Raw genomic sequence first — 25,878 nt, 5'->3', positions numbered from 1 at the left:
AAGGATTTAGTTTGGTTTTCTTTACTCCAAACTTTTTTCCATTATGTCTAATTGGACTGAGAAAATATGCTTGTAAATGACTTTCTCCTTCGTAAAACATCTTACACACTATTTAATTGATGAAGTAGGATGCCAAAATGTAGGACAGAGTTACATCCCCAAAGTTTACTTGCCCACTGAGGATATGCTGGATGATTATCAAAGAGAACAAATGGGAAGATTCATTGCAAGAATGGAGCATCACATCCAAGCAGTGACACAGTTACGGGTGTAAGAAAAGAAAAAAAGAAGTTATTTGAGAGCACAGGGGAAATACCATCTGTGCCTTAACTTTTATTGACATTTTTGGTTCAGAGTCCACAACTAGTGGATGGATTGCCATGACATTTATATATGTATTCATGTCCCTCTCAGGATTATTTGTAATAACTTTGATGATTTCTTAAAGGTCAAGTTTGACATTTTGGGAAATATGCTTGCCAAGAGTTACATGACAAGACTGATACCACTGAAGCCACCAGCAGCAGGTGGTTAACTTAAGCTTAGCAGGAAGTGGGGAAACAGCGAGCCTGGCTATATCCAAAGGAGACAAAATCAACCTAATAGCACCTCTAAAGCCAGATTAACACTATATGTTATATGTTTAATCCATAGAAAAAAATGAATTCCAAGAAACCGTCCAGCACATACTGTAACATCCGCTTAAACCGACAATTTTACACCTCAGTTTTTTGTAAACAACAGAATTTTAGCATTGTCATCATAAGCATGGTCTCTAGTTGCACTTGATAAAGACCAAGTACTACTAAATCATCTACTCGAATGAAAATAAGCTACTTTGAGCAGAATAAATGTTAAATAAGCTCTGCTCTGCTGATTTAACACTTTTAGGTTTTGGACCTCCAGAGTCACACAGCAAATTCTCCACTGTTCTCCACTGACTATGGATGTTTCAGACTTAATGAACTCTGGCGGAGTAACATTGAGGATTTAAATCCCAACCTTGATTTGACCTTTGGAGCATGGCTCACTGCAAACTGAGCGGACCATGTCACTGCTGTTCATCCACAGCTTGTAGTCATCAATGCTTAAGATGCCCTCATGCCAGGAGCCCACATTTAAGTAGTCATAGCGATCATCTCCCACACCCTGTAGATTCATGATGTCATATCTGAAAGGACAGAGGAAGGGACGGAGAACCACAATGGTCAACAACTTTAGTAAGTGACAAAGGAGATAAAAAAAAGGCTAGAGGACGACAGAAAGAGTTAAAGATCATAAATGGAGAAAGAGTGAGGAAGAGGGAGATATAGAGGAAAGGGTAAAAGAGAGTGACAGGTAATTTCATGATAATGATTCCACAGCTTAGCAAACCTTTTATCCAAAGTCACTTAAACAGCTTACAACCCTGTTAATGTAATATCAAGAGCTCATGCCATATTTTATATATTTATATTGAACCAGGATGTGCTCCACCTGACCTCTGCAGTTGATGGAGGAATGACACAGCTGTGTTTTCTGACTGTCAAATGCTGTCTGTTGGACTGAAGAGAGATGAAAGTGGCTGCCACAGCGGACAATCCACTGAATCTGTTCCAGTCCAAACTAATTACATCCTTCTGTGCTCAAGATTGGTGCACACTTGTTTGCATGTACACATGTGCTAATGAGTAGGAGAGTGTTAGATGGGGAAATTCACAGATTACAACCACGTTGATGATATGAAATCTCTATTTACATTTCCCTACCTTTTGCTATATTTTTACCTCCTCTTCATCCTCTTACCTGCCTGGTGTGTCTCCGTTTTCATCAAAATAAATCTCCTCTCCTGAGACTCCTCTGAAGGACGTCTTCAGCAGGTAGTCCAGCAGCTTGCTGCCATCGATAGGGTCCATGGCCTCGCAGAGCCCTGGCTGCCCTGGGCACAACTCCTTGTGCATATCATGGAGGCCATGAGCCATTGCATAGATGGCATTGATGACAAATCCCATTTTACTATCCTGTATATAGTTTTCATGCAGACTCTCATTTCCTGTTAGAGGGGAAAAGAAGAGGGCATCAAAAGGAGGAAAAAAAGAAGTGAAGAAAACTTTCTTTTTTGTTTGGTGTTTAGTGCTGTATTCAAACTGCAGTTACACTGTAGGAGATTGATTCATTTAGAAACCAGACGTGGAGAAAAAGCAAAATTTTCTTTTGCAGCAAAATATATTTACATACAAGGAATTCACAACATGATGTCCGAAAGCTCAATAGGAAACATGTGGAGAGCAACCATTGTTGCTCAAAATACCAAGACTGCAAACGTCAAGTTGTACTTCACCATCAGCCCTCTAAAGGCATTGTCCCACAGTCAAACCTCTTTGGAGGATGGTCAATAAAAGTACAAAATGTTACATTTTTTTGCATCCTTGTATGAAGATATTTCTTCCAAGGTTTAAGAATAAATTCCCATTTTTATTTGCCCCCTCAGACAGTGCATCTAAAATATTGACAATAATTGTCCACATCATAAACATTAACATGCACATACAGTAGAGGTTGTGATCAATCTTTTTTAGGTGTTGCAGCCATTCAGGGGTGAACAGTGTGTGCTGGGTGAGCCAGTCCTCTGTGCAGTTTTCAGAGTGTAAGGCCATTTTCTTGTTATTCCTCATACAGTATAAACAAGCTGAGTGCTCCACAGAGTTTGACTAATGCAATCCTTGCTCTGGCTGAGAGCCTGAGACTGCCAGGAGCAAGACATTTCACAATTTTACAAAATAGCAGTTTTAAGACGTTACAGGGAGTGTTGTGTTAAAGAAAGCATCACTCAAACTCTTCCTGTCACGGAGGAGTCAAATGCTTACAGAGTGCAGGTGCCATTCTGATATAATCTTCACTATGTTAGTGGCAAGAAAAATGCACTTACCACCTTGAAGGTCTTTGGAATAAAATAGGTATATAAAAGTGTGATACAGAGAAAGTAGAAAAGCAACTATGACTGTACTGCAATTTATTTTAATGGCATTTTGATTGCATTGTTTACTTGATTCCTTGTTTTACACGTTTGAATGGATTTGTTGTGAGTAATTTTGAATTGTGTTTTAAATGCCATTAACAAGCCGAGAACATTTTACCATGATCTCCTTTTGGGAGCAAAGGGAGAGAATATTCAGGGAGGAAAACAGACAGAGAAAAAAAATTGTTTTTTATTAATGAGTTTTGCACTCTGGTTAAATTTAACCCTCTACTCTCACTGACATTAAGATGAAAGTCTATAGGGTTGATACTTCTATCTATAAACCACAAAAATATATATGTCTCTGATGTCACCCACCGGAGCAGACTTTCTTGTAGTTCTTGTTCTCCTGTGGGTGGCCTGCGAGGCGGCACTGGAAACGGTACTGCCAGAACTCAGAGAACCAGGGGTTTCTGGTGTTGGTGTCCAGACGCAGCTTCAGATAGTAGTCATCAAAGGTCTTGACCACCTCCGATTGCAGCTTCATGGTGATCCCTCCCTCTGCTTCCTGCTCAAAACCTTCCACAACCTCGTAACGGTCTGCCCATCCATCACTGCCAGAGAGAGAAAAAGATGTTATAACATAAAAATCACAGGGGGACCAGTAAAGTATTACGAAACCCATTTGAGTAAGAATAAACTATTGTCATAATTTAAAAAGAGAGGTACTCCTTGACAGTGATGATAGGCTGTATGTGTTACGGTCACAAGTCTTTTATATTGAATTGTTGTAATGATAATTTACACTTAACTGCTGATTTAGACTGACTAAACTGTTCAAAAGAGCAGCATCATTGACACTGGTAATATAAAATTCACTAATGCAGATTTATTTTGAAGGATAGATCCTAGTCTATTCAATTCATGATTTTCTGTCTTCTGTTAGGTGGACAAGGGCAGTAGAGGTGTTCAGTATATGTACGAACAAATCTTAAAGACCAAATCTTCAAACTCAACTGACTTTACTGAATCACAGCAGTTACTGTACCTTTGAAATGACAGGTGAAACAAAGAACACACAGAAACGTGGGCCAAACACACGCAGTAAGGTACAAAAGACATAATAAAATACATCAATACATCAAGTCACAACTGAAAACCATCGCTAAAAACCATCATCCATAACCCCTAGTAGTTAAATGGTGAACTAACATTAGTTGGATAGTTGTGAGAAATCAAGAGTCTGGTGGCCTGAGAAACAAGAGTTGTGAAGACAATCGACTGGACTTGAACTAAATGGCTGTGAATGGTGAAAAAAGGGAACGAACTGTGTCAGTGACTACAAATCGTGAACTGAATCATGTTATTCCGGTTGGTTATGTGTGTGTTTGTGTTCTCAGTTCTTAGTTTCGTAACAGAAAAGGAAGCTACTCTAATGCATCGCTGCTTCTACTGAACTTGCTTCAATAAAAACACATTTGACAATACAAATCATGAACTGAACTGAACGATTTAAAAAAGGTCATTTGTAATTCTTACCTCTAAAGGGCTTACAGAGGAAGTACAGCAGGAAAACTGAACTGAAAGCCATTTGGACATACAGAGCAGCAAATAGAAGCAGCAGTAACATCAAGTAACAGATATTCTGGCTTACTGATGTGTAGTGCTGAGATAAAACCTGTCATCTGGCACGGTGCCGGATGTCAGGTTTTATCCTCTTTCACTATCTCTGCTGTTTGACTTAGCACTGCTCAAGACAATAGTGATTGTTTTAAAGGAATATGAACAAGCCAAAGTGTTTTTCCCCTTTCACCGAATGATAAGTCGGTGTAACCAGACCAGACCATATGAGTAAAAGCCAATGTGCGTGTTCAGATGGAGACTAATGGGAAGGTTTCTATCAAACAACCTAATGACAGAACAACATCAGAGCAGGAACCCAAACTCTAGGCCATTTAAATAATGAGCTTCCACTACAAATAGGTAGAATATAGCCTCTACTCCTATACAATGTTAAATTAGCATGGCAGCACTGGCTGGAGTCTTATCTCAACTCCACTGCAGTAATCCTCAATTTAAGAGGATGGAAATCTCACAATTAGTGCCTGAACGTGATTGTAGGCTTTACACAATCCCTTCAGCTTGCTTGTTTGTTTGCTTGTGTAACCCTCTGTGGGAGAATGTCTATAATACCAAGCCAATTTAGACACATAGCTGACCAGTGGGCTCTAAGAGAAATGGAAAACTCCTGTGAAGGGGACACTGAAAAACAAATAAACAGATAAACAGCACAACTCTGCGCTCTGCTCGTTCTCTAAATCTGAGCCTGTCTCTAATGTGGGCTCCGGGCTACTGCCTTGGAATACCTGTGCTATGGACAGCTACACACCAATTAGGTATGACTCACCATGGAGCCAATTATTTCGCACACATGGGATGTTCTGGGTGATGGATAGGACATGTGTGTGTTCATGTGTGTGTGCGCAGGTCAAAGTCTCTGACCTTTATGTCTACAATTAAGTCAAGAAAAAGGAGCCCAAATCTGTGAAAATGTGAGAAGGAAACTTTAACCAAAGTGATTGAGCTAGTATATCTCTTCTCAAACTAAAAGAAGTATGGATTCCTACAGCAGGAGACAGCCAGTGGGAAAAGGATCCTGAAAACAGAGCTGATGTCATCCAGAAGCTGTCTCCAGCTGACCCTGACATCTGTCTCTGATCTGACACATAGGGAGGTGGAAATTTAATGGACAACTCTGGCATTGTTACTATTCTGTTAAGAAAAACCCTGAGAACTCCGAAACCAACTACATTCACGCTTACACACAGACCTCCCCCAGGGCCATGCCCTATCTCGCAATGTTAATGGAAGTGAAAAATAAATTGTGAATCTGCCCTGTGATTTGGATCCGCTCGGAAATGTGATTTGATTTTTTCATGGCCCATGCTACACCTGTCAGGAAGAGCGAAGCAGGCCGACCCAAATGCAGGAGACTGCAGACAACAGAACCCGTAGACGACTCTTTTAGTACAGGCTAGGGAAAGCAATCCCAACATACTGTTGCCCAAATACAAACTAAACCGATGATTGGATGAAGTGTAGATGGAGAGATGGGCGGAGAAGCTCAGGAAAACCCTAACTCAACCCCATGACAACAACCTTAAAATGAGTTCCATGAAATCTGGCTTGTAGATTTTCCTGCTGAGAAGCAAACCGAACCAAAAACATAACCTCTGGTGGAGGTAACAATGTATATCTCTGTTCCTCCATAATTTCTAACTTCCCTACCATGTCTGTGACACTCTCACATAACCCATTGGTTCCTACCTCAATCATTAGAATTGTTTTTCACATAAAACATTTGAGCACTGAAGTTCTACGTAGTTCTAGTTCAAATGTTACTCAAACAAGAGCAAAAAGTGCATTTGTTGGGATCTATTTTAGGCCACGGAGGGATACACATTAGATGCATGATAATGTATGATGGGATTGAGTCAAAATAAACTACAGTGCCCATGTTCATGGTAATTAAAGAACATGCCACCCAGTGCAACAGTTGCATCACTGCTGTGTTTTAACAGTTTCTGGCCAACAACAGAGCTCTAGCACAGAGGAATAACCTGTATCGGGCTCTGGCTACAGAGGCGGTAGTTGATAGTAGGATTATCAATTCATCACTAGTTTAGGAATGAAACCCCCCATAACTGACACTTGAGAGTCACATGCAATACAACACTGTATACCACTAATGTAACCCATGCATATAGTGCAAATAGTGAGCAAATATATTCTTCTTTTGACAGAGATTGGCTTTAAATTCTTCTTCCTCCACAGTTCCCACAATCAGAGCCAGTTGGATACGTTTTGGCATGTGGGATGCAGTTAAGAAAATACATCCTTGCATCTTTGCACAAATGCATTGGAAACATAACAGATTTAATATCATTGTACAGATTTGTTGGGTTTATATTGAAGATTTGTAATGTGAGTAAAGTTGACAAAGGTGTGCTTAGTCTAATTAATGAAAATGTGATGGTTTTTTAAAAAATGAATGGTGAAAGCAAAGTAGGCAAGTATATTTATGCTCCATTAAATTATGCATGTATACTCCTACTGTCTGCAACAACTACAGTTAAAGACAAAAACAATGTTGAATAATGATGAGAGGTCAAAATTACAATATGGCCTTAATCACAAATAAGATATGTCTTATTCTTCGGGTAAGGACATCTACTTTTTGTATCTCATAAAATGTGTGCTGTATGTTTAAATTCAGTTGACTCATCCTTTTCACTCCCCTAATTGAGTTTAGAGCCAGAAACACGTGAATTCCATTAGTGCGAGTCACATTTCCTTAATTTGCTCCAAGAGAATACTGTCTCTGTCCGTTTTTTTTTCAGTGAATGTACAGATAGAGACACGGACACACACACACACACACACACACACACACACACATACACACACACAAACACACACACACACACACACACACACACACACACACACACACACACAAACACAAAAACACACACACACTTGTCTGAAGAGAGGGAAAGATGCCCCCTCTGTTTCACGGTGAAGTTTGTGATAAAGTAAAAATACATGTCCTCTGTCCGCTCTCCTTACACTTTCTTTACGCTGTCTGGCAGAACTCCAAACAGCTCATCAAAACTCTCGGACATCAGAGAGGGAGACATAATGGGACAACATCTGATTTAATTTCACCTCAATGTTCTGCGGCTTCACGCAGCATATTGGAAAGCCCGTTATTACATACGTACAGTCAGATAAACCGGAGGAACACCTGTTAGATCAAGGAGTAAACGCTGTTCAAATATGTTATTGGTTTTGCACTTTCACTGAAGATAGGCGAGGCAGTCGGTCTGAGATATAAACTAGAGCATACCTCTGATATTTCAATTTAAATTTCTACTCTTTACTTTTAAACTCATGTTTGTGACACAAGACAACACACTGGATACCAGTTACAAAAAGGAATTTTTGTTTTTTTTATCTGTGCCTTTCAAAGTGACCCATACGACCATTATAAATGCTAATCCCATGAGCGTATTCTGATGCGGAAACAAAAAACATGAACAAATGAAAGGATAGATTGTTGTCATAGTTAAAATAAATCAACTTTGACTCTTGGTTGGAAGTGAATTGAACCATGAACCACGGTATCCAGTGTCCATGTTACTTCAGACACAGTAGTACAAATGTATTTAGGGTACAGTGGAATCAAACAAGTAAAACCCACAGCACTGAGGCTGACAGTATGAACAAAATTGTATTTCTCTTTTACCCTCAACTTTCCAGATATCTAAGTCAGTATTTATACCTGCAAGCTAAGTCAGCAAGATGCTATTCCTTTGCCAAACACTTGAAAATGGGACCTGCGTATTTTGATGATTTACTGAGACCTGGTGATGTGTGGCATTGTTTAGAGGAGCGCAGCATGCCAACAGCTGGATAATTTATAGAGTGGTATACAACAGTGAGGAGACTGAGAGCTCCCCCGACTCTCCTGGATGATCTAGTTCCAGTTTGATAGCACTTTTGTATATTTATGAAGCCATGAATTAATTGGCAGGGCAGAGATTTAATCACATGCGCTGCTTCCCCTGGAGGATGAATGGGAAGAGTTACTTTAAAAAGAGGAAAGGGAGGATAGGGGAGTCAAGAATTTCCTAATTGCTCTATGCGAGTGTTCATGCGAAAAGTTCAGGTAGTTAATTGAAAAACCTTTAATTTGTCGGCCATTCACAGACCACTAGAATGTCAACCAGTCTAATTGCTTGAATAACATTATTATTATAAGAAAAATCAGGCTTTAACTCTTGGATTTTAATACAACACACAAACATTTAATTTACTCCCATCATAACTTCTTTTCTCTCTTCTTCTTTTTGATCATTGTTCATCATCTTATTTTCAGTGGTGGAAGAATCTCTCAGGTCTCACAGTACATAATCATTAGCAGGAATTCTGCTTAGAGGCGTTTAACCTTTACAGGTCGAGGCCAAAACTGCATTACTGAATTATTTTTATTTGACTTTAAATGTCTTTGAATATAAATTTAAATATAAATCATTCAAAAGAAAGTTGGGCTATTTAAAAAAGAAGAGGTATAATATGTAACCATGTTTAATAACCAAAGGTCCTATATTGTAAAAAGTGAGATTTCTTTGTCTTTTTTTATTGTAAAGCAGGTCCAGGTGCTATTTAAAGACTTTGAAAGTATCAAAACACTCAATCCACTCAAGAAATGCACTCAGCCCTTATTCAGAAACTGTATTTATAGATTAATGCTTTAAACATTTTCTAGTAGAAACCTAAAATACAAGTAGGGACCTGAACATTAGCATAAATGGGACCATTAATATGTAAATTGAATACATTTGATTCACTTTTCTAAGAATTCTGAAGGTCAAATATGACTTATACTTCAGAATCCATAGAGGTTAAGGGTCAAACTCTAGAATTTCAATAGTTTACAAAAATCCATAGTGCTCACAACAACCAGAACTATTGATATTTTGATTGATAGACAAGTTAAAACAAACAGTTAATGAGCAAGCCTCACTTAAACATTTCTACCACTTTCTCTATGTATTATGTTATGTATTCTGTTGTGTATATGATCTATAACAATGCATATGTTAGAAGATGAACATATGTTTTGGAGGAGGACAGCTGTCAAATGAAGAGAAGTAAACATGAAACATTTCCTCCAGAAGTTTAGTGGAGTAGAGGAGAAATATAAAATGAAAATACTCAAGAATCGCACTACTCTAGTAAATGTATTTAGTTTTTTTTCCACCACTGCTCTCTTTAATTTCACACAACAGGAGCTCTTATGGGTGATTTTTGTTTTCTGTTCTACGTTTATCTCTTTGCTGATCCCACAACATTCTTAATTCATTTGAAAATGGTCTGGTAGTAGAAGAAATATTCATACAGGGGTTTGTAAACGAATGCTCCATCACCAAAACTCTCTCTGCCTTTATCACTCTCACTCTCTCTGCACTCCCAATCTCCTCCATTTATCTTATTTCTGCAACTCTGTGGAGTAAAGACAGGAGTGATGGTGGGTTGTTAGCTAGATGGCGGCAGCTGCATGACTCTCTGAGGGTGAGCCGGGGAGTCTTTAAAAGCCCATCCACGCTGCTTTTACTAATTCATCATGCCCCAGTTTGAGTTCGGGGATCAGTCTCCTCTACATTGACAGAGAACACTGCTGGGAGAAAATCCTTTTTGCTTTTTACCACCAAGGGATGTCAATCCACTTCTAAACCCCATGACAAAGTCTCTGCATCCAATATCAGCAGTAGTAGTAACTGATGGATGACAAGCTTGTATCATCAGTAGGTCAATTTAATGTAAAAATCATTACACACGGTTGGCTGCTCAGGGCCTCCTACATTTTTAAAATGCTTTGATGCTTCTTTTATTACATATTGCTTGCTTATTAGTGCAATAATAACAGCTACAAGATCGGTTTAAAGAGGTATAAGAAACCCATGTCTATTTTCATTATTGACAAAAATGTCATTTTTAAAATGCTTTGATGCTTCTTTTATTAAATATTGCTTGCTTATTATTGCAATAATAACAGCTACAAGATCGGTTTTAAGAGGTATAAGAAATCCATGTCTATTTTCATTATTGACAAAAATGTCTTGTTTTCCAAATAATCAATGAATCATTGAGTCTATAAAATGTCAGAAAATAGTAAAATATATGACAAGTCAGGGTAGTACACTGATTGTTGCAAGCTCCCAAAAATGTATATGTTATATGATAATAGAGAAGGTAACATATAGTGTGAGGGATTTTTTGAAGACCCTTCATATATTTTCTTAAACATGGTGGAGCTGGTGATGTGCTGACAAATGTGACAAAAGTGTGTATGTATATTTGTGTGTAGGTATGCAAATATGTGTGTATATATGAGTATGTATGTGTATGCATATATACGTATATACATCTGTACAAAATATTGATATTTTATCTCTTTTGGCAGGCCCACTTGGATTACTGTCCTTCTGATTCTGTATATTTTTCATATAAAATTCAATTGAACAATTGATTTTTTTTAAATTGAATACTTTAGATGCTGATGATGCTGTAGATTACTGGTGTAGCACTATTCTTGCAGATACTGACAGATTTGTTGCATTTCATGTGTTTGTGATCAAATTTTGTGTGACACCATTTGTTATTCTCTTTGTGTCCACAGTAGCCTACATGTAATATCCATACACTGTGGCTGTTTGTGCGAGAAACCATTTCAGCTTCTGCGAATGAGGATGTGACAACTATGTCCAGATGCAGAGCCAGCATGCTATCTTTGATCACTCCAATGTCATTCACCCATCCACTCGCACAAGGGAACACAAGGCATCAATTGGAAAGAGAGAGATGTCCTTGACAGTGTGTGGCTGCTTTCAATTAACATCAGAAGCGTGTTATAAATATTCAGATGCAGCTAATTGTTCTCCCTTGCTCTGTGGAACACAAACAGATGCAATCACGAATCCCCGACTCAACTTGAAGATACTTGCCAGCGCCATGTGTGTGTGTACGCAAGCAGGGCTCCATTAGTGAATGAATATAGACCGTGTTTCCTTATCTTATAATTATAATCTTTGTTGATGTTGTTGCTGGGAGGACTTTTTCAGATGTCAGCCATATTTCCAGAGAAGGGACTATTGTGTTTGGAGTCCTGCTGACAGACTGAATGACAGATCTGCAGTGAGACGATCACACCAACTCTGTCATGAGCCCAAACAAAATCTGCATGGTGACTGTAGCACGAGCAGCACAAAAGCATTTTATTCCGGTGGTAAAGTAAATCCTGCCCTGCTAACAAAAATGATACTGAACTTGATTTGTTCATAATGTGCCCTAGTAAACTCTCACTGAACTTACTAAAAGACAGAATCATGTCACACAAAGAGAATAACGTAAAAAAGATGGGAGGCTCGATGCTCGACATCACTTTGCTTCTTTTTTTCAGTCCCATCCCCTCCACCGCCCTCAACACTCTCTCTCTTCCTTATATTAATAACTAATGTATCACTCACTATCTCTGAAAGTCTAACGAAAGAAACATGTTTCAGGAGAGTGAGCCTAGCAAATGTGCCAATGTGCAGCACATTGTTGGCCGTAGGGATCCTGCCACCACACACATATCAAGACAATCCTGAAAAGGGGAAGACGAGGATTATAGATGATCAGAAAAACCTGTCAGTGATTTAAGGCTGAACACAGTACTGCTGTATGTAAAGCAAGATGGCTATCATAACTTCCATTTGAAACAGTTTTCATCTTTAAATGTCCATCAAATCACTGAATGGAAATCATTGTCTGCATTCCTAAATGTCCTTCATCTTTTCCAGACAGTTCTCATACATTTGAATATCCCTCATATTGTTTGATTTCAGAAGCTTTTTTGAAGGGTAGATAACACCAACGCCTGGAAACAAAAATTCAGCCTTAACCCCTAAAATTGTACATCTACAATTCTGCATGAAAATGATTTATTTTGCCGTTCTTGCCAACGCTGTTGCCAGGGACGAGGTCTCTTTTTGCCCATGCCCTGCTATTTGCCAAATTACTAGCAAGTCAATAGGCAGAATTCCACATCCTCCGCACTCTCCTCCCTGAGATGGGTAGGAGATGAAAACCTTAGAGATGACAGGAAAAATGCAGCTAAATCGCATCGCAACTCCCCTCTTTTTCTCTCTGGTGCCTTAAACGTTTCATTTATTCAAGCTCAGAGCAAAACCTGTGTCTACTTGTTACAGGAAATTGAATAGGAAAGCCAAATGCAGATAAGCATGTGACACACGCAATATGGGGTCACAGCTTTCTTTGCACCTCAGCGCGGTCTCAAAAGACACAGGAAAACTCTGCTAATGACTTGTGCCAAGCCATTACAGAGGCAGAACATCCCCGTCTCTGTCTTAGTGTCCATTTTGTCAGGAATAAAAGAAGAGAAAACAAGAAACAAGCATTCAAAATGGGAACTGGACCAAAACTGTTTGTGTAAGACAGCAGGCAGAAATGAGCGTTACATGTGGAAAAGCAGCTTATGCAAATTATGTTTAGTAATAACAGCATTCAGGCAGCATTAGAGAGAGAGAGAAAACGAACGCTGCTAATTGCAAGAAAGCGAGCAGGCGGGCAAATGGGTAGGTGGGTTCACTGCATGTTGCCATTCAGAAACTAGGCTTGGTGCTGGGGAACAGGCAGAGGGGGGATATAACAAAAGACACTGTACAGCAGATGTATATCTAGTTTTCAAAGCTGAAAAAAATATTTCATGGCAATTTCTTGACCTTACTGTTAAAATTCAGTCAGGATTCAGAGATTTACTGTAAAACCGACTGCAAGAGAGTTTAATGGTGTGTGCCTCGGGGGAATCCTTAGTTAAATCACACACTGTCAGATATTTTCATTGTACTATGCATTCCTGTCAGCTCACAGTCCTATTCTATCCCATTCAGAACTAGCAATTTATGAATCAAAATTTATGAATCATTCCTATTTCACATATTCCTATATTTTTTTGAAAAAAATCTTTCAGTGTTTTATCTTCCTTTAGAATGGTACTGATTGAATTGTTAGCAGCAAAATATCTTGTTATTAAACCTCCTTTTGACTATAATACTCTAGTTTTCCAATTGTGATTACTGCCCAGCTTGCCTCAGATAGCTATTTGCCTCTGTCATGTGATTGGTTTATGGGTAAAAAACAAATGGGGGAGGGGGTCAAATATTAGTGCCTGGATTGCTTTTTTGTTTAAAGCGCAACATTAACTCTCTGATAAGGTTAAATTTCTCGACAAACATAATCTATAAATGGAAACACTTTGGTTGCGAGCACTGCTCACAGCAACATGGTGGTGGTGGAGGATCTGTGATAATGTAGGCAGCAATCTCCTGGGAGTCATTGTGTGTATTGCTCTCTATGGTCAAATAACAGGCATGGGGTCTGTGGTAATTTTACTGCCTTTATGGCAGCACTGCACTCTATGGAGCACACTGTGGTCTACACTTGCTTCCTGGTCAACCCATAAAGCTTAATGAAGTTGTGTGGCTGGACTCAAAAGACGAATGAAGCTGTTCTGAGGATAAAGTGGAACAATTATTTTATTCCATTTTCAAACATGAGCTCAACATACCTGTATGTATTACAGTCCTGTAGCTGCTCTCTGGTGGACATTAAAATGATTTCTCCCTGTGGTGAGACTGGTTTCTGAGTTACATCCCAAACTCATTGGGTGAAAAGCTATTGCAACTTCAAAGAGGCTTTGGGGGAAAAAACTGTTGAGGTATGATGTGCCAATTCCTTGAGGCAAGTTCAATTTCTCATTGAACTGCCATATGTTGTATTATGCCTTTGATAGCTGATGAAACGTAAAGCAACACCTTGTAAATTTCCTACAATAATTGCAACTCCCCCCAGACTCCAGTTACAAGCTCTACAGTCAGATGACAATGCTACTTTTATGAGATGATTCAATGTGTTTAATACAATAAGTCCTCCAAACTAGACAACTACAACATAACGTTTTTGTGATATGCTACCACTATGTTTAAGATTGAGTCTTCAAATGCAACTTTGATATATTTTTTGACTTTTTGATTTATGCTGTTTTGGTCTCAACCAATTCCAGAGGGAAATATCTGCCTAGACTCTTTATCTTTTATTTTGTTGTTGCTAAAAACGGTTAGCCACAGCTGTAGCTGGAGAAGAGGTTGGTTCATACAGGCATACAAATGACACCTCGGACATTACATTACATTACATATTTACACGTTTTACTCAATGTCAATAAAATAATATTGAATAATGCAGCTTTAATGTTAAGCTCAAAAAAGTCACATGTTTTACTGACTCATGTATTCATCCAAAATCAATGCATCGCTATATCCACTGTACCTTTGTTCCTGAAAGACAAGGGTCCAACGGGTCTTGTTTTATGAACCTAATAAGTGGAAGAATTTCTCAGCCGATGATTAAGCATGTCCTTCAGATTTTCTAATAAATGTATAAACAAAAAAAACTTGGGTTTTCACTAGATCAGTGATAATAAACTAAGATGATCTCCTGCCAACCATGCTTGGCTTTCTTTGCGTCTGTCTCTACCTTCATCTCTCTTTGTCTCCTTTCATTACATCTGTTTTTGTTACCTCATTCATGGTTGGGTCTCCAACTTGATACGTGGACAGACAAGCCACAGTCAGAGAATCCAAAACCACTCCAATCTATCTTCAACCAACCTGTTGCAGAAATGGTGGACTACTAATCCACCCACAAACCAGCTTCCTGCTCAGCTATACAATAATTTCTTATGTGTCTCATCTAATAGACTTCCAATTCATTTGAAATGTACTTGAACAAAACAAGAGGACAGACATCAACGTTGTTGATTGTAATGAAGTGGATAATCTATGTCGGGAACATGTGTCTGTATTTGTGTGCCAGAGTGTATGCATGGAATAAATGTTGCCTCTTGCGTGTGTGTGTGTGTGTGTGTGTGTGTGTGTGTGTGTGTGTGTGTGCGTGCGTGTGTGTGTGTGTGTGTGTGTGTGTGTGTGTGTGTGTGTGTGTGTGTGTGTGTGTGTGTGTGTGTGTGTGTGTGTGTGGTCGAAGAGTAAAGCAGCTGATTGGTAAAATCATAATTGACATCACAGAGAGAGAAAGACAAGAGCCCTGTTGACTGAAAATAGGAGAGCAGAGTGAGTGTAAAGTGTTGAAGTGATGCAGAGCAGAGTCTGCAGGTCAGGGATAAAGTGGGTCGAGCATGCTGCCACACCTGGCCCTCGTCTGAAGAGCAGGTTAGCCGAGCAGCTAAAACAACCAGCCCACTCTTGGATTTTCTGCCAGCTTTTATGTGGTTTTATTTTGTTTGAGTACAATAAAATGGGAAGATGTATAAGGTCACAGCGATGTAAAAGACAATAGCTCTCTCACCATCTCACTGTTATTCTTACAAATTATACTGACTATCCTAATGTAGTGCAATAATTAAACATCAATATCCTCAAATGTAATATTGCAAACACTGCTGATTGACTGTGAGGAAGAGCGATGCATTTTGGTGTGGTGCTTTAGCATTTAAATTATCACATGGATTGGTCTGATGGGGAATTCTGTAATTGAAAGTGTAATTTTCTAAATCAGAAAACATCTTTGAATGCCATGGCTGCAAAAGTGCCTGTCTAATTCTGAAAAAGAAACTTGGACTTATAATGTCCCTGTTCCTGGCACATTTGTGCTTGTCCTGGCATGGTTGTTGCACATTTTGAATATCTGTCTTTCTGTGCCATTTTCTGTGCTACATTATCAGGTTTAATACAATTAGCTTTTTGTTGACAACAGACTAAGTGAGAATACATTTGCAGTAATAAAACAGTGACAGAGTAACCAGTGCATTAGATGTTCAATATAAGAATGAAAGACTTGCTTGTCTGTACTCTTCTTGCTCTGTCGTTTCATTCCCCCTTTGTTTGTTTTTGTGTACCTTGCATCCTTCCAACACTCTATAGTACTCTGTGCGCACACACAAACACACACACACACACACACACACACACACACACACACACACACACACACACACACACACACACACACACACACACACACACACACTTGATGAAAGAGGCTTCTTTAGAGGTGAAAGCATGAATTAAGAAAACAAGCTCCCCTTTGATGAGATGATACCTGTGTGACAGCTTCAGTCAGTTGAAACACACACATGGCTTGGCATCTGTGTTGGCCAAGACGTCCTCTGTCATCTCTCTCTCTCTCTCTCTTTCGTTCTTTCTCTCTCTCTTTCTTTGACCCAGAAGCATTTCTTCCGCCCATGGAGACTTCCACAAAAGCTAAAAAAAGAGCCACTTTCCCATCTCCAATGGTGGAAAAAGGAATGGAGAGATATGGGAAGGAATGTAACCCTAGAGTGTCATTATGATGGATAATTTAAAAGACACGTTCTGCATCTGAAGAGAAAGAGTGCCTTCCCCTGCCCGGGCTTAAATATGCAAGTATGCATTGAATATAACACATAAAAGATAAACAGAAGCTCAGTAGAGCAACACTTCTCTTTATTTCTACCACTGGGAGATATTACAAAAATAGGAAAGGTCTTTCTCAAGGATAATGCCAATGACAAGAAACCAATCCCCCAGTGCCTGCCAATAGAGAAGTGTCTATTAGACTGGAGGATCTTGTGTGTATGTAAGTACATACAAGGGAATTAAGTCATTGATTCTACCTAATGCAATCATTTTCACATCTACTAGATTTAACAAGACACCGTTGTTCTGCATTTTTCTTACTGTCAACAGATCCCATGAAAAGATCAAAACCAACAGTGGTAAGTTGTAAATGTTAAAGATAGTTGTAAGGTTGTATTAAAAAAAGGTCACAAATACATAGTTGCTCTCTCTCTCTCTCTCTCTCTCTCTCTCTCTCTCTCTCTCTCTCTCTCTCTCTCTCTCTCTCTCTCTCTCTCTCTCTCTCTCTCTCTCTCTCTCTCTCTCTCTCTCTCTCTCTCTCTCGTTTTTAAGTACAAAAAGTACCCTTCCTAAAATTGCCCAGCTTTTTAGCAAACATTACTTTTGTAAATGTCTCCGGGTCAAAAATGGAAGAATTTAGTAAAGGCCCAAAACAAATTGCCATGAGTCTTCAACAAAAAATTACTTCTTGCATGCACATACTTTGATGCAGGTCCTAATTGTTGAACATTTAGGTTACTATGGGCCAAAATCTGAACAATGTTATGACTGAACACACAGTAAAACTGATAGGTACTGTACTGTATTTTGTCTCTCAGGTTATTCCTAATTAGAAGACAAGGGCTCAGAATTTGAGCTACACTAATGCAGTGTTCATCAAATCTCAAATACTGCTTAGCAAGGCTACAAGTCACCCTCAGCTGTCTCATTAATGTCCTGCTCATGTAATATACGGCTGACAACTGCCCTACAACAGACTGGTGCCAAGAACATCCTCCCTCTCTGAAAAGATGGGGGGAATGATACTACATGAATGAACTGAAAAGAAGCATCAAGGTTGCTGTGGGTTTTATGGACAAGTGTGAATGTTCCCTGAGGGTTATTTCATGGTGTAATGTGCCACTGTAGTGTGTGAGACGACTGCTACTTGCCCTTTTGTAATGACTAAGATTGAAGCTACAGTCAGTCACTATCACTCAACTGTGACTGACAGAAAGAAAGAGAGTAAGGGGAAACAGAGAGAAATAGATGGAGGTAATATCAAGAGGTGCAATCACACAAAGGAAAGATTTTTACAATTCAAGTCGATTCAATATGGTCTTCATGTGTACAAATAGATGTGTGTCTCTCTCTTTGTTTGCAAAATGACTGCCACTGCCTTGAAAAAGCAAATAAGAGACAGCCCAAAAGGGAGAGAATGGACTAGAGGTATTGGTTCCCTCTCTAGTTTTGTGTCTGTGACAGAAATACAGATTATTCATTGCTGGAGAACATTTCTATTCAGCGCTATTGGAATGTGCTCTAATTCTTCTCGGTTGCCTTGGTGACATGCACATCAGGAAGACAACACAGCATCTTGCAGCCTTCCAGCCCCTTAACTGATTTCTTGCCATCCAGAGAGATGCTCTTGACTGTGAATCAAGGGTAAAAAAAAAGAAAAGGAAAACACATCCATACCTGCCGATGAGGAGGAACTCCCCAAACACCCCCAGTCTCCTCATGGCCATCAGAAGACCTCGGACGGTCATGCCCTCACAGAAACACACCACTACACGAGCTTTGGGTAGACGTTCCCGTAGTTTCCTCAAAAGGCGATCAAAATGCTTCTCCCCCGCATTACTGTAGATCTTGTCCGAGTGGGCAATGCATAAGCCTTCCTGAGAGGCCAGCTCCTTGAAGGCTTCCATGCCACTCTCGCCATAGTTTCCTATAAGTGATGAAGAAAATAGACTGTTATTTAACAGTGAGATTTCAAGAAAACATTTAGTCCTTATTGGAATTTAACAATAAAATAAATGTCCTTGCAGAATATATTTTCACTGTCTGGTAATCCCATTGTTTAAATTAACCTTTGCAGATACAGATGATACACTGGCTGTGGCATTATCACTAACTGTGAGCTCAAAAATGGGGCATTACTTACTGATTGTAAGTGACACGATCAATGTTTTAGTGACAGCAAAGCATAACATTCCTTGTTACTTGCATTATTAAATGCTTTCAACCATACATTTGTAATTATTTACTTGATGGACAAGCAACACCCCCCCCTCCCCCCCCCCTCCCCCCCCCCAACCCCACCCCCCGAGCAGTTGTTTAGTGTCAAGTCCTGACTGAGCGAAAGCTCTGATCCTCTCATAATGAGTCAGAGAATTTACTGGCTACTGATTGCAATCAAAGCCAAAAGGGGTGAAGATTGCTATCCTTGTTTAACTGTACACCATCCCAATCAAGAGCCTTGCAAAGCTGTTTGTGTGTGCGAGTCTAAATCTTCTATTTCCATGTGAACTGCAGCGCTTGACGACTGTGTCACGACCTGAATTGTTGATAAAGCCAACAGCTCTTTAGCATGAGAGTCGGATTACAGACAATCCCATCACTTGTGCATGCTTGAACGTGTGTGTGTGTGTGTGTGTGTGTGTGTGTGTGTGTGTGTTTGTGTGTGTGTGTGTGTGTGTGTGCGTGTGTGTGTGTGTGTGTGTGTGTGTGTGTGTGTGTGTGTGTGTGTGTGTGTGTGTGTGTGTGTGTGTGTGTGTGCGTGTGTGTGTGTGTGTGTGTGTGTGTGTGTTTGAATGTATTTGAATGTGTTTGAATGTGCATGTTGTCAAAAGGAAATTAAGAGCACCATATCCAGAAAAATCTGAAAACATTTGTTATGCAATTGCCTTGATGAGAGCCAGGTACCTGGGGGCCTCCATGCAGGTCACCCCTTATATGAGTGATGAAGAACGAATAGTCTATCTGTGTGGCTTGGCTCTACAGAGCAAGGACGACAACAGCTGAAATAGGCATCACAGTAATGCATTTACTCTGGCACACAATAGGCCCATGTGTTGGTTTTCCAATAGTCCTCTGATGATACATTCGGTTGCCTCATTTCATTCTCCCACTGGTAAATGGAAATAATGATATCCAATTATTTTACTCTTTCCATCTAGGCTGTGAGACAGGTGGGTGGTGGTGCATTACAGTAGTTGACAGCCCATTTGACGATGACTACCAAAAGCCTCCTGCTTCGAGTTCTCCTACCAGACTGATGATAATCAGGACAGGTAATTTATGCAATTTCACAGTAGCCGTTGCTACGGGAACTAGCTGCATTTATAACTTGTCTAAAATGGTGGTGCGAGAAAACTCATGAGCTAAAGGCAGTCGTGACCACTATTTCAGAGATAACTGAAGACAGAGCAAAACAAACACATGGATTTACATATGACTCCTCAAAGGTCAGGGTAAGGTCTGCATCAGACAAATTAAGATGTGATGTCTCAGTAAGAAGAATTCACTGTGACTCCTGTGACTTATCTGTTGTATCTTACAAAACTGAACCTATAGCCAGTCAGTATAAGGATGAATATTTAGTTGTTTTTTTAAAAATGTTATCCCAATTAAAGTTAACAAGTTTGTACAACTTTTTGTATCCTACGTATCCTAGTATTATCACTCACACTGTAGCATGTTGAGTAAATTAAGTCGCTTGCAATAGAATCCATCATTACGTTTAAATTATGACTTTAGTCTCAGAGGCACCTCCTGTGTGTTGAAGGTCAGACAGCTGACGCCACCTAGTAATGTCTCCAGGTACTACAGCTCCCTAACTCCCTCTCTTCATCTATCTGATAGCAACCTGTGTCAAAGCCCCTATCCAGTACCGGACTATAATAGGACATTCCAAAGATGTTATACACTCCCTGTGAGTCCGCAGCTCCTCAAGGGGGACCCTGGGTAATGTAGCCTGTCACTCATATTTTGGGTACACATCACTGACTGTGTTCCACTAAGACTTTAATGAAAAGCTATGGACATAATTCACTTCACAGTCATTACTCTGTCTACCCAACCACTCTCTTCATTTTACCTTGTGTCTCCAAAGCACACTGTTGTTCTGCTCCGCTGAACAAATTAGCATAAGAGTTCTCTAAAAGAAAAAGTGGTGTGAAAAACTGAATGCTATTGTTGCTAGGGTTTCTGTGGGGATAAGAAATGTATTTTAAGTCATATGTATATCTGGTGAAATTTGAATCATTAATGTCATTGTTCATACAAACTTCATCCTCTTAACCTAACCATGTAATTAATTGAACATTTCCAGATGAACAAAATTGTTAATGTTAAAACAGTCCCTTTGTGTTTGGCTAGATACTGCTTATAAATCTCACTACAAAGAATCTAACAACAGTCAAGAACCTCCCGCTCTGATTCCACATGCTAAAGCATATTAGAACAACATGCTGAAGGGGAGAGGTTCATATATTTCCCAAATAATCAAAAGGAGAGACCACCCAATGTACTCAACATACACGCTATGTGCATACCCTAGTGCATGTTATTTAATAAATGCAAACACAGCTATTCGATGATGCACAGGAGGTGTGGGAAGATGCTTGAAGCAATGTCCACACAACCCCCAACTCCAGACAACTGTGTAAACATCCTAATGAAGTCCTCAAAGCAATTTCAGTCAAAAGCAACTGGACTTGTTTATTTGTCTAGGAAGACGTTTCACCTCTCATCCATGAGGCTTCATCAGTTCATGTACGCATCTGACCAGGCTGGGACTGGGACCAAGTCTGGTTGCTTTTGACTGAAATTGCTTTGAGGATAACGATGACCTGGACAAATGAGAACATTCACAGGCTTATCCTAATGAAGATATACTTACGTATGAACATGTGTGGCTGCAACTACCTGATCTAAAAAGCCCAAAAGGGAAAGACTGAGACAGAGACAGGAGTGACTACATTTCCTCCAGTTTGTCTTCAGAGATAAACATTGAAGTGCACCTGCAAAGTTGTGCTCGGATACTGTGAAGGTGGAATGGTTTAAGATTGTAGGTCCCCGAAACCTTCCTACATTAGTTGCTGTATGCACATTTTTTTGTCATTTTATTGAATTATTTAATAAACAAGGGCTTTACCATAAAAAAAACAATTGTCTTTCCAGGTTCTTTAGTACATCTCAATGTTGAGTCACTCCATCAAATCCGCAGAATCTCTAACAAAATATTGTAGGTAAAGAAGTGTATAATTATCCTTACATCCAGCTTCTCAGACTCTCAAACTCAATGGCAACATTATAGAGATGCATGAGAAACTAAAAAAGTCATGATGAACAATGAAGTCACTAAAAATCACTATATTATCCACTACCAGACTAACAGACAACATGTCCTATGATGATTTTTCAGTAAGAGGTGTCAGTGATAGGGGTCTCACCCTCAGTGTGCACCGCAGACACATAGGTCCAGTTGTACCGCTTGACAATGTCGAGGATGGCCCGGGCCTGGAGGGTGTCTGAAGGCACGACCCTCAGGAAGTACTTGAACAGAGTCTTGTCACTCAGGTCAATGCTGGTGGCAGAGTAGGCGATTTGCGGGATGTTGAAGAGCTGTAGGAGGTTCTGCACCTGAATGGCCACAGAGCTGGATCCTGGTCCAATCACGCCTGCGATGGGCTTCTTGGAGGGTGGTGGCTGATGGGATGGGGTGCCGTCAATGCACCATTTGGACCCGTCCTTATCATCCCGAATGGAGATGAGAGAGTCCCGGATGAACTCGATGCTCTGTTCCAGGGCCACAGAGGAGTGCCAGCAGGAGTCTCGGATCTCACAACCCAGGCTGATATTGGGTAGCAGGTTCGGGTCAGCGTTGATCCGGTCCAACGTATGGAACATGGCCTCCACCCTTTGGATGCCGTACTGCTCGCGGACGTCCCCGCACTTCCGCTCGGCCACTTTCTCCGCAGATGGCTGGTGGTGGACGGAGAAGAGCGCGCCGATGATCACGTCTCCATCCATACGAGCCACGGAGCGGACCACGGCGCGAGGGACCGCCGACCGTTCATAAATGCTGCTGCTGTGGGAGAGCACGAGGACGTGGAAGAAAAACGTAGGGAGACACAGGAGAGCGAAGAGACCCATCTTTACGCGTGCCATATTGTGCCACATCGCGTGAGCCGTGCCAACAGTGCAGGCATACTATCTGCTGTCCGTCAATACATCCACGTTTATCCCAGCGACCATGATCTGTGAGCACGACACCCGGGGCATATCCACGCGCACCTGCAGAGAAATGAGACAAACTGATGTGACATGTCAGCTGGGAGAAACGAGGCCAATGTATGTGGGTAGAGTTGACTAAGCAGGCATGCTTCTTTCCATCAACGCCCTGTTTTGCATTCCTATAGCTGGCAACAGTCCTCGAGCCTCTCTTATCAGCTACCATCGAGGTGCCTTTGAGCAAGGCACTGAACTCGCACCCGATCAGCGAGCAGTAGTGGCCGAAGAGGACAGCTGTCCACTGGGTGTTGATCTGTCGTGCACGTGGTTAACACTGGAAGGGGCAGCCAGGTACTTTAAACATGTCTCAAACAATCGAGTTATATTAGAAATAGCCAGTAGCATATTGTGGCGGCAGAAAGTCCTGTGCTCGCTATCCATTGAGAAAACCAGGCAGAGACACGATATCAGCACCGTGGACAGCGCGCTTTCCAAACACGATACAAGGACGTCTTTGGGACTGTTGCCTGGGTTGGTCTTCTTCTCACAGATACTATTCACGATTTGACTCAGTTGGTTTCTAGTAAAGCCGAGAAACTACAATCCTTCCAAAGCCGGCTCCTATTTGAATTCTACATTAGGATGTCTATAAGACACCCTGGGCTGTTCTTGTTTCAAACGCACCTTCTTATCCGCCGTGCAGCCTATGGTAGCATCGGTTAATGATAATAATAGTAATATTAATAATAATAATAATAATAATAATAATAATGATAAGAAGCTAATACACGAACTAAGGTAATATCATCCAGCAGATAGATGCATAACGTGAATAGTCTATTCTCAATAACCCATATTACATTTTATATGTCTATCTTTTTCATTGCCTTATTTACATCAAACACATTTGTAGATGAGTCTTGGATCGAAACTTACCTGAATCCTTGAGACATGTCGCGTGCCTTCGTCCGTCTCCTGTAGCGCGTGGTCCTCGGCTGTATGACTTCAGTCTCTCTCTCTCTCTCTCTCTCTCTCTCTCTCTCTCTCTCTCTCTCTCTCTCTCTCTCTCTCTCTCTCTCTCTCTCTCTCTCTCTAAGCGTGAACATAAAGAGCCCCTGCAACAACCGCCTTTTCTACAGTATTTACCTCTTGTGACTTCATCTCTTTAAAAGCATGCATTTTAGAGTAAGACCTGCAATGTTATATCTGAGCTAAAATAACAGCAGAAACATAAAAACCTTCTATAACACATTATAAAAATGACATCAGTTGAGCATTTGAGGATCTGCGCAAAATAGCTGGCTATACCTATATGGGTTTCGAAATGATGAGGGCAAAATATTTAGCCTGTTGGACAACATCATTGTTATGAGCATAGCATATGATTGTGTATGGGTGTCCAAGTATTATTATCTTTTCATAAACAGTTGTAGCTACTAAATAATTCAGACAACGTGTCAATAATTTTGAGAGGGAGCAAGTGAGAGTAGTTATTGGTGTCAAATAACCGCAATTTGAATTATGTGACAGCTCTATAACTGAAGAGAGTTTATAGGATTTTAGACTGACAAGTGCTAACAACAAGCAGACAGAGGCGTCAAGCACTGCTGTCCTTCATGGCTAATACATCTCATATGCTCACTCCTTGAGTTTACTTGAGGCGCCTGCTTCTAACAGGCCACGATTGATGTTTTCAGCACCATGGACAGCAGTCAACAGAGTCTGATTGAATGTTATTTGATGACATTTAAGCCATTAGGGTCAACAGAGGCAGCAGCTCTTTATCCTGCTGAATAAATCTTTACTCATAACTTCTGAATGGGATTGAACAATCATGGCATAAGGTCTACATTATGGTACTCTAAGTACACTGGTGTGGGTCTGAGGCAAAGATGTTTACACTGGAAAATATATTACACTAGAGATCATCTTGTGTTGGTATTACACCACCCATGACGCCAAATCAAGCTTCTGGCCGGTGGCTTCCGACTATTGTCATGACAAAATCTGACAACAGACAGACATACACAAGGGGAAGAAAGGTGATTGAAGTGGCTTTGAACGTGGCATGGTTGTTGCTGCCAGACAGGCTGGTCCGAGTATTTCAGAAACTGCTGATCTACTGGGATTCACACACAAACATATCTAGGGTTTACAGAGAATGGTCCCAAAAAGAGAAAAGATCCAGTGAGCGGCAGTTCTGTGGGCGCAAGTGCCTTGTTGATGCCAGAGATCAGAGGAGAATGGCCAGACTGGTTTGAGCTTATAGAAAGGCAACAGTAACTCAAATATCCACTGGTTACAACAGAGGGATGCAGGAGAGCATCTCTGAACACACAACACGACCTACTTTCTAGCAGCTAGGTAACAGAAGCAGAAAACCACACTGACACTTTATTAAGCACCAGGTATGCCTTATAAAGTGGCCGGTGAGTGTATAAACACCTACCAAAATACTCAAAACCGCTGCAGTAGTTCCCGCTACAGGAATTCCCGCTACAGGAATTCCCAATACTAGGTGTTTCCAGGACCACATCTTGCCTTATGAGACACACGCACACATGCACACACACTATAAAAGTATATATTTTGTGATTAGTGATTGTTTTTGTGATAGTCAACCCGAGGAATTTACCACTGCGGTGACGACGACAATGTTAAACAAAAAAAATAGAGAGTACACAT

The 25,878-nt window shown here is 40.4% G+C and overlaps 1 protein-coding gene across 1 annotated transcript in view; it reads right to left on the bottom strand.

The window, feature by feature from the left end:
- grm1a (glutamate receptor, metabotropic 1a) overlaps positions 1-23,142 on the bottom strand; it is a gene marked incomplete at both ends in the record, with an annotated part of 29,842 nt that extends 6,700 nt beyond the window's left edge. The window contains 5 exons of the mRNA XM_083934461.1: positions 1,003-1,171; positions 1,786-2,032; positions 3,317-3,552; positions 18,655-18,904; positions 22,413-23,142. Coding sequence (XP_083790587.1) covers positions 1,003-1,171; positions 1,786-2,032; positions 3,317-3,552; positions 18,655-18,904; positions 22,413-23,142 — 1,632 coding nt within the window. The remainder of the gene's footprint in view (positions 1-1,002; positions 1,172-1,785; positions 2,033-3,316; positions 3,553-18,654; positions 18,905-22,412) is intronic.
- Positions 23,143-25,878: the final 2,736 nt, after the last annotated feature.

This window comes from Echiichthys vipera, assembly GCF_963691815.1.
Source record: "Echiichthys vipera genome assembly, chromosome: 19".
Classification (NCBI taxonomy): domain Eukaryota; kingdom Metazoa; phylum Chordata; class Actinopteri; order Perciformes; family Trachinidae; genus Echiichthys; species Echiichthys vipera.
The sequence above is the reverse complement of the archived record's forward strand: the minus strand, read 5'-3'. Positions and strand labels throughout refer to the sequence as shown.